The 10,627-nt window shown below is 37.0% G+C and overlaps 1 protein-coding gene across 1 annotated transcript; it reads right to left on the reverse strand.

Moving 5' to 3' along the window:
• Positions 1-3,115: 3,115 nt before the first annotated feature.
• On the reverse strand, positions 3,116-4,567 carry lg7h11orf96 (linkage group 7 C11orf96 homolog). The gene has a single exon (XM_086302414.1). The coding sequence runs from the start codon at positions 4,238-4,240 to the stop codon at positions 3,860-3,862; it is 381 nt and encodes a 126-aa protein (XP_086158540.1). The 5' UTR covers positions 4,241-4,567; the 3' UTR covers positions 3,116-3,859.
• Positions 4,568-10,627: the final 6,060 nt, after the last annotated feature.

Raw genomic sequence — 10,627 nt, forward strand, 5'->3', positions numbered from 1 at the left:
GATTTTATTTTATTTTTTTTAATGAAAGGCTTTAAATATTTATCAACTAAGTCTGGACCTCACTGTGTGCTTTTTTAGACAACAACCAGACAAGTGACCATCATACATCCATGGCTATAAATGTCAACAGCTTCATAAAAATTAGGGTGAGACAGACACTGTACAAACAGACAAAGGCATGAACGTGCTGCTTGTCATAATGTTCTCAGCTGTGGGTGGAATCACTCAGCAGATGCTTTGAACTTGGGAGAGAGGACTCTTGTTCCAGAGCAAATATTGTACCAGCTATTTATGCCGAGCTCTCGGTACACACCACTAGAACAACCCTGCTAACATGCAAGTCCCTGTGACCCTAAAAAAAAAAAAAAACTCCAATAAATACAAGTCAAATAGTTATCATGATAATGGAACGTTTTATTCTTGTTTTTGGAACATTTTGCAATAATGTGGCCTTCAGACGGTTTCCCCAGATATGTGAATATACACCTAATTAAGACATATCTCAAATAAATAAAAGGACATATTTCATAATATAAAGGCTTTCACATGTTTAGATAGTTATGTGCAAACCAAAAAGAATAATAAAAAACAGATAACATAGCTGGTTGTAATGCAATACCTAGAGTGACTTTTCACCTAAAAGTGAACAATTTTTCAAAAGGTTTATTTTGCTGGGTAACATAAAAGCAGTGGATTAGTTGTTTCCATTATTCAGCGCTCTAATGATTCAATACTCACGACATTAAAGGTTTAAAACCTTATTTTTGTTAAATTTATTTTTACCTTAAAACTTAAAAAATGATCACATGAAGTAGAGTTGTCCATGTTAAAATATTTAATTTTCAGTCCTCTGTTCTTCAGAATATTGTACATACACTTCAGATTTTACAATAATAAAATGTTTAAAACCAGAACTCTAAACAAACTTGTGAAAAATAGGTACAAGGTGCATATTTTACTTAAGGAGCAGAATATTTAGATTAAAACATTGAATCTACTTTTAGCTTACAATACAGCACATTTCTTTCTTATTTTGCAATAGTCCAGGCATGCATGTACTTTTTTTTGTATGCATGTATTTATACAAGCTCCTTTGCATTTGAATAAATGTAAGTGTCAGCAAAGCAGCAGAAGAATGAAGACAGCAGCTCCAGACAGTGGTGTATTTTAAACAGTGATGTCGCCTTTCAAGGAGCTTGGTATTCCACCAACATTAACAGGAAAATGACACTGAACAAGATTATATCTTTTCAGCTTCCTCTCAGTTTTTCTTTTATTCCTTACAGGCTATCTAGTTCGTTAACTGACAAAACAGAGCATCTATACAGTTTGTTCCATGTTCTACATATTCATTTATCAGATGATTGCCCCTTTATGCTATTTTAGCTGCTATCAAGTTGTTTACAAAGACATCATGCACTTCACAGGGTCACACTACCCCAGTTTGGACTCTTTAACAGTGGTTTCATGTTGTTTTTCATGCTTAACTGACTGCTTTCAGTGCTAGGTTTGCTCTTTTGTCCAGATCTTTAAAAGGGGGAAGAGTTCACCCTTGATGGATTTGAGTGCAGTGCCCAGACCAAGAATGGCAACCCTTCGTTGTTCAAACGCCCTTTAAAACTTTTCATTTTGAGGCAAAAAGTGGACTGCTGGTCCCTGGACATTTGTCAGACACTTTAAAACTTTAAAAATCAGTCATCAGTCGTTGTAATCCGTCTTCCTTTAAAGCACCGAGCAATCTGTCTTGCAGTCAGACAGTGAAACTAATTACTAAAAGAAGATTTCACATGCAAGGTTTTGTTTCAGTGATGCTCTTGAACACTCCCTCAGCTCCTCTGCAAAATAAAAACTGGGTTGCTGAAGAAAGAGGGCAGGAAGAGGAGGCATGGACTGAATCAATCTGTCACTCCGGCATTAGATGACAAATGTGATTTTCTTCTCTCTCTCTCTATTTTTCAAACCAGACAATATCTCCGTGACTCAGCTGTTTCCAGAGCTGCGTCGTCAAACAGTGTGCTGTGTATGTGGTTAACTACAACAGCTCCACAAGCACTTGAAAAACAATGACTAATGAGTGTGTTTGGGTAAAGGATGGGGAAAGAGCTCTGGAGACCTTTTATGTGCTACCGGCTGGTCTTTATCCATGTCCACTTTGGCTGGATAACTGGAACTGGCTGTTTGTTGTTGTTTTTTGTAAAGAAAAGCGCAGTTGTGCTTTGCTTTACGTCAGAAGCAGCAACAGGGTCAGGGATGTTACGGCTTGTAAGTTCAAGATGCTTTTTTGGCCTGCTGTAGCAAGTGCTCTTTCTCTGAGTCTTGAACTAAAAGATGAGAGTGTAGGTGTTATTGTAAAATATACAAAATCTGTATTGCAGTATTTGTTACTTTTCCAACAATCTACCAATACCAAGTGTGAGAAACAAAGATAGTTTAATTGTACAGCAACAATTAAAAGCATGTTAATAGGACATATTTTTGCACTTGCTGACATGTTACTTCATTAGGATAAACATGGGAGATTAAATTTATTTTGTGAGCCAAATCCAAGTACCGGTACACAAATCCAATAGAAAAGACAGTTGGTGGCTACTAGGCAGCATGAATACTACTGGCAGGGTAAGGAAAGTGTTTTTGTGTTTTCACTCATAACAAGAAAATTAGTGAGTAAATCCTACACTATCATGTAACTGCTGCCCACTTACTGTCTCATCTCTAGTCCGTGTCACTCCATGACACAACTGGCTGCAGTGGCTCTCTGTGCGTTGCTGTTAGAAACCCAACATTACCCAACATTACTGACACTGCGTCACCTTTAAAGCCATTGGTCTTGTGTTGACAAGTGTGTTTACAAGCGAGTCAGGCAAAAGTTTATCTTAACAATAACACTGGTAATGGAAAACCAGTTAAATCTATGTAGGCTATGAGTTTGCTGTAGTCCTAATCGTATCAAAAGTCATAACTGTTAACTTCTGAAGTTTTTTTTTTTTCTATGATAATCCTTCCCAAACAGGAATATACAAAGAAAGGAAAACAGAAAATGGTTCAAAATATTTGAAAATATTTATTTATAGGTACATACGACAAACATATATGTATAAAGTAAAACAAACAAAAAAACAAGTATAAAGGTTATATTTTTCATTGAAAGTCGAGGTGACTTTAGAAGTCAGAAAGAACAATAAAATAATATTACATCTACAGCTCCACTTGGTTATGAACAAAATAAGGGAATAAATAAAGACATGTATGCAGAAAGTATGTTTTTGCACATGAACCGAAGCTGGAAAACAAGAGCTCAAACTCTTGACAAAGCTTTGTCAGTGGTACTCTACTACTCCAGTGACAGCCAGGTCACTTTCGATGCTGGGCATTTTGCTTAGTCAAAGTATTTACAGCCTTGTAAGTCACAATACTAAAACCTTTTAAGAGTTCTTTCTATGGTGACTCAAGTAGAAAAATATGGATTCAAACAAAAAAAAAAAATACAGCTTTAAAATGGGAAAATACCATCTATCTTTCATCCTTCAAGTTTTTATCAGACTACTGTAAAAAAGGAATACGTATGAAGAGTGATGCGCTCAACACTGTTACTTTTACACTCGTCATATCTGTGGAACAGTGTAACCAGCCTGTGGTAGAGCTCATTACAGATATGCTGTAAGTGCATCTTTAAGCTCTATACTTTGTGTTGGCATGTTAGTATTTTTTAAAAGGCAGGCTTTTGAATGAAGAGCAGCAGTTTACACACAGGCAGCCTGGCAGACAGGCCACTTTGGTTCAGTTCAGTTGACCTAAGTTCAAAACGGGGTCAAGGCAAAGCGAAGAACGTGGGAGCCGGGAGAAGGTCATGTCTCTGCCCTCACTGGGTGGAGTCGGAGTCGCTGGAGTCCAGGCTGGCCTGTGTGGGTGTAGGGGTGCAGCTGTGATGGGCAGCAGGTGGGCAGTGGAGGGTCTGTGTGCTCCGCCGCAGGTTTTCCAGTGACTGCAAGAAGGAGCGCCGTGCCCTTTCCTCCTCCAGGGGCGAGGAGCCTTCTTCTTCTACCTCTTGGATCTCAGCGAAGGTGACGGGCTGTGTTTTGAAGCGAGCCTCGCGAGGTCGACGGGAGCGGCTCTTGCCCTTTGCTGGGCCCTTTGGGACGGGCAACTGCTGGGGAAACTCCTCCATAGCTGATGCCATAAGGTGAGCTGGCAGGACATGGTAGCCAGAGGCCTCCATAACCATTTGACGTACAGCAGCCATGGTAGAACAGGAGTCCAGTGAAACTGAAGGCTCTATAAGTGAAAGCTTGAATACTTCTCTGCGGACAGTTTGTCTCTGTGCTGTTTCCAGTTTAAACGAAGAGACTCTTTCTCAGGAGCAACAAAGCAGTAGTCAGTCCAAAGTTCAGCCAAACAAACACTCCAGAAAGCTCCAAGTCCAAGTACACTGTAGTATTCTTGAAGATACAGCTGCTTTGAAACTACTCTGGTCAGCTTCTGCTCTTCAGCACTCAGTGTGTTTCAACTCTGCTGTTGCCTGTTGATTCCACTCTTCCTCGTTTTGTGTGTGTGTGAGACTCTGAGTCTGCTGAGGCTAATGCTACAGACAGCTCCAGCATTCTCTTTTATAGCTCCTCACTACCCACTCAGCCTCTCTCTCTCCTTCCCTCCCTACTCTCTATTTGCCAGGTTCCTCCTACTCCTCTCCTTTCCTCCAGTCATGTTTCCAGTTTCTGTAGCAGTCAGTCCCTCAAAATAAACATGTGAGAAGTGAATCTCTGTGTAGGGGGCTTTTAAGGTTTTGTAAGTGGGGTTCATAGACACAGAGAAGATGAGAAAGATACTTGATACAGAAACAGAGTCATTTGAAAGAAACCAAACCAAAGGTTGAGAGTAGGAGACTCAGAAGCCATAAGATTTGCCACAGTGGCTCAGGCTGTTGTTTTTGTTTTTAGCTAGAAATCTATTTCAGTCTCCTGTATTTAAGGGAATGCCACAAGACACCAGAGTTAGATTATACCTGGCCAAAGAAGCTTCTATTTATTTACCAGATTCACACATTCATTCAGTAAATATCCATCTCAGTATTCATTTCATGTCATTCATGATGTCAAAAACATAAAAGAATGAAATTTGTTTCCTAGGTCAGCATTAAATAAATAATAAAAAGACACATGGTAATAATCTAAACTCAGAGATGCACTGAAGTCGAGGCCTTGTTTACAACAGGTAAAAACAGAAGATGCAACTGAATGAAAAAAAAGAAACCCCACAGAAAATTATTAGAAAAATCAAAAAGAGATAAAACAAATAATAAACTCAGTAAGTAAGATTGCAGGAAAAACTGAACAACTAAAATCAGAATATCTTTAAAGACAAGATGGCACTAAAAACTAAAATTGTGATTAAAAAAAATGAGGCTTTATTTTTCTGCACATTATTCCCATTTAATAAAAACAACTGACACCTGAAATGTAACAGACTCATTTTATTGTGTCTGATAAATGCCTCTATACACCATCATAATATATTATGTAATAGTTTGTGCTTAACAAAGGGGTTCAGCTGCCCTTCATCTGACCCATCTGAGCAGAAACACATCTGGCAGCGATGCTTGCAGGGTTCATATGTAAACATGACTGTAGGAGAGGCAAGTAGTGTGACTTATAACTGTCCCTGTGTTGGCACAACAATCTCATTTCTTACCCAGTGGCATCTGCAAATGCATAAAACAGTCTACATGTACAACAACCAGCAGAAAAACTTATCTGGGCCACATGCATTGTGTGTGAAGAAAACAGAAGCACCTGAGGGAACTCAAATTCAGTTCGAGAGGACTTGCAACAAATGGCCAAAGCATGGAGCAGGTAAACCTGAAATAAGCAGCTTTTGGTGTTATGAGCCACAAGGAGGAGCAACTTTGGATTTTACTTTATGGCACAAAATAAAACAACAATTTGCTCCAGATTAATTTAATCTAAAAACTTTCAAAGATTACTGGAATCACTGTTGGTATTAGACAGCACTCCCATGAGACATTTGGCATCTTGGCATGTTGTGGCACTGTGTGTGTCTGTGAATTTTTCTGCATGCAGTGAAGGCTAATAATAAATTATGTTTATTTGCATTTTAATGCAATAACATACAGAAAAAAAATGCAGTGCAGTATTACATGATTCAAAATCGACCAAGAATTTCACATTAAAATATTTAAAGCCCCTAATTTTTGTTGTGAATGTACAATTATTTTAATTTTTACAATATTAATATATAGTAAAAATATTCAATAAATAAATAAATAATTTGCAACAACACAAATCAAATTTATTATTTGATATTGTTCAAAATATTGTTCCAAAATTATGTTTTAGTTGCAAATGCAGATGTGTCTGCCTCAAAAGTCTAAACAGATGTAGTAGTATATACATAAAATCGTACTTTGAGGGTAAGATGTCACTGAAAGTTCATTATATTGATCTTTTTACATACTGTTTTATATTTGTGGCATCAGCTATTACTGCACTGGGAGAAAATGGGGAGGTTAGTCAGTGAATGCACCTGCTCCAATTTCAAGTTTAGCAATGACTCCAACAACTAAAATTACAGCTGCTGATTTAAGGTTAAAACTGCATTTTAGATTTTGACTAAGATTACTACGAGTGTGCTGTAAATGAAACATATTCAATGGGTGTAGGCTTTTAGTTCAGGGAGTATAAATTTTGGATCCAGAAAAATGGATACAGTTTTCTCAGCATGACATGTAGTAAACGTCACTGTCGATTAGTAAACAAACACAAGCATAAAACAGCACAGACTGATCAGCAGCCCCAGCATCATCCCAATTACGTCATCTTGACTGTAACTGTAATGACTAAATATATCAGTGTCAGTGCTGACGCTGGCAGGCCAGGGCTGGTGGAGACTGCCGTGGTCACACTGTAGCTGACAAATATTTTTCTTCCACATGTGACACAGGTCAGATGTCACCTGATCAAACAGAAATACGTGTACCTATGTAGAGGCAAGTTCTCAATTTCTCCTGTGAAAAATGAAAATCACCGACTTAGTCATCTACTCTATTTCTGACTATTCTGAATAAATCATTGACAGAATTTCTCACATCAGAAAAAGAAAGGAAAAGACAGCAGCAGGCATTTGTCACATCATCATCCATATAGATGTTCCTATAGCCAATGAGTGGTTCAATGACCTCATGTGGAAGACAGAGGATTAAAAAAGACACTGAAGTGCACTTCAGCTTAGTCAGAACAACTTAGTCAGAAAAAAATCCCACACACTGTTAGTGCTCATATGGCAAATATCACAACAAAACAGATGTAGTGACTTCTGTTATGTTTAATTCATACTAAGTCACTCTGAACTCTCTCTGCTGGGATGCTTCATGCAGGTTGCAACTACTATTGCATACAGCAATGTCATGAGCAAAATCAAGGACAGATACAGAGTGATGGTTCTGTTCAGTGAACAGACAAATTACTTAAAGTAGATATCAATAGTCATATGGGTTTAGATGTGTTTGATATAATGTTTTTTTCTATCTACTTCTGTGATGATTTGTGAGGTGTGTCTGCTCAGTTATTGTGCTGTCTCTTCAGGGATGCCAAAAATATTTTGGCAATTGGTAAATAGTCGCTATATTCAATGTATGGCTCTTGAACATAATGAATCTGGGATTGTGATTAGGGTTATTTATAAAACCCAAAGTTAGTTTTTCAAATGCATTACAGTGGGCAAAGCAACAAAAACACAATAAAACGTATGGTTAAAGCTAAATGTCATTTACTTATTATTACTTAGTATTTAGTATCACCCACAGCATATTGCACATTAGGCATCGTAGTATCAGCTTCACTGAGGTGACAAGTTCTTTGCATTTCAAGGGCTGACCTCATGGGCTTTCCTTTGCCATCCTTGTGGAGTTTCCAGGAGTGACAGTACAGCTTAAAACAGCCCCCCTCATTTCGTCATGCATTCCTTCAATGACACTTCAGGGGAGTTTGTGGGCAACGAGGTCATCCTATTTCTCATGCTTACACTTTGGAGTCATAATCTTGAAGAGTGCATATGTGTGTCAGATGCATATGTGAATGTGCAAACACCTGTTTTCTCTGTTTTGAGTGTATCTAAGGCACACCAGTATCAAACCACTTTTTTCAAATGACATTAGAGGACAGTTAAGACGTAAATGTTTGTGATATGGGGTAGTTGATGCATAAACATATGCTGCACAGTTGATTTTTCATTTGCTTTAGCGTACGTGTTTTATGACACGTTTGCAGGGAATGACTGTGTACTGTGGATGAACCAAGTAGGCCAAGAGCTGGTTTGTATGTCCTTGGGGATTATATGTTTTTTCTAAAAGACCCAGACAGTGCTGCACGTGCTGTACACAAGGACAGAGTTTGGCAAAAACAATAGTATGAAAACCTTTTTCTCCTGGACTTGTTTTTTAATCTGATAATTAAAGAGTTTAAACTGAATAGAAGAGATAAGAGTAAGGCCAATGTTTTGGCTAGAATATTATCTGATTTTCTCCATTTATCTTTTTATAGCTTGAAAATGAAAGCATTTAGAAACACTTCTTTAAAATATTATTTCAGACTTTTTGGATAAGTTTGTGTTTGTAGAAACATTTCAAAATTACTATCGTGCAGTCATGATGCATCAGTGCATTTCATTTACATGAGATGGGAAGTCTGTTTCTTGTGATTTTCTGGATGTATTTGCTAATGAGGCAATATGAAAAAATGGGGGCTAGGGGTCTATACAAAAATAATAATAATAATAATTTATCCGTAAAAGGGAGGACCTACAGAAAAGGTTTAACAACAACACTGTCAAATGACTTTGCAATGATTTATGTAGAAAAAATTATTGCTCAATATTGAAGCCATTCAATAATTTTAAGTTATATTTAACTCACCTATTTGTTTTTACAGTGCAATTATTTTCAGGTCTTCTAGTCTGTAGCTTTATAGCCCTTTTTTCAACCTCACAGTTGACTAGGAAGTAAAGAATGTTTTTTGTTGCTAAACAGACCTTAACAAGTAATAGATTGCATATTAATGAAAATCTGTAAGATCGGCAGTGCCCTTTCTGAAGCGCTTGTTAGCAACAAATAGCACCTCTACAACCTCTATAGTAACTGGTATTTGGTTACTATTAAATAGTATTAAATCTGTGATGCAATGTGTGTATAAATATCAGAGTCCTGTTAGGAAACATGGTTTAACTTCCATCACATGATACATTAGGGAATGTGTGAGTCTACATGTTTGTTATGAATGTGTGTTGGTTAGAATTACAAAGCTAAATGTAAGTCATGGATTAAGTCACTAATAGTATGATTATTATACACATAAGTGTATGGCACACTATGGCAATCTAATATATCGAATGTATAACTATCGGATATACAACTACAGACGTAACCCGAAACAAAAAATATATTTGCGTTATTAAGCACAAACAGCTGCCAGAAACACCCAGGCATGAACAGTGTTTACATTTTTGATCCAACCCAGACAAGAAGCAGTTGTACGGACAAATAAAAGCCACTAACTTATACTTTGGAGGCAACATTGTTATTAACCAGGCTACTGGTAGGATATTAAATTTTGGACTGTCTTTGGTTCTTGTAGAAAAAATATTACAAACTACACATTAATTGTTGTGAAAATTTGTACAGATATTTGCATTCCCTAGTGAATTAACCTACACTTCAGTGAGCTGGTGTTCTCATCATACAATTGTCTTATGTGCCAAATATCTAGTTTGTACAATGTTATTGTTAGGAGGCTAGCAATTCACGCCACCGTAGCACCTCTTAACCTTATTTATTTTAGTTTGCATTTTTTCAGTGGTGTATAGGCAATTTAAAATAGTCTGTCAGATATTTTAGGACATACTGCCCTAGATCCCTTTGCACGAGTTCTGTCTGCAGGGTCACAAGAGACAGACTGACAAAAGGTGTTTATATGTGTACACTGGTAACAAGAATTGCAAGTGTGTTCAAATGTCAGGGATAGATCAGTTCACATTAGCCCATTCCACATAAATTTTCCATCCTGCTACTTTAATTTATTTTATGTATTTGCTCAACATTTTATGCTTATTATTCTGTAAATTGTTATGTTTGTTGCTGTTATTGCTTGTGTACATTGTCCTTGAGTGTTTTGAAAGGCCCTTTCTTAAATAAAATGTATTATTATTATTATTAATATTATTATTATTATTAAGAGAGAAAATAGAAGTGCACAAAAGCAAAGGAAACACATTAAAGCTCAGAAAAGAGAACAATATAATAAAAAAAAAAACATAAATATCATTAAAAGTTTATTTATTTTTGCCTTGTTGTAACAAACTGCACTCACCAGCTGTTTCACCCTTGACCTGTTATGAATGTCTCATTTTCCACTTGTAGTGTGGCAATGTAAATATTACTGTTGTGTCCATCAGTGAGCTCTGCAGTGCAGTGCTTCTTTTGGTTGATGGGTTTAGTAAAGTAAAAAGGAAATACTATCTGCATGAAACATATAGAGAGTTTACATTTTTTTTCTTTGTTTTTTTGGTGCTTGCCATTTAGTTCCATATAATATTCAGGCCTGCAGAGCTTTTTCAAATTCTT

This window comes from Aulonocara sp. 'chitande type north' Nkhata Bay, linkage group LG7, assembly GCF_057382095.1.
Source record: "Aulonocara sp. 'chitande type north' Nkhata Bay isolate Kocher_YH1m ecotype deep benthic linkage group LG7, A_spYH_male_GT1.1, whole genome shotgun sequence".
In the NCBI taxonomy this organism is placed as follows: Eukaryota; Metazoa; Chordata; class Actinopteri; order Cichliformes; family Cichlidae; genus Aulonocara; species Aulonocara sp. 'chitande type north' Nkhata Bay.

Coding starts and splice junctions, on each gene's coding strand:
- lg7h11orf96 (XM_086302414.1), bottom strand. CDS start 4,240: ATGGCTGCTGTACGTCAAATGGTTATGGAGGCCTCTGGCTACCATGTC.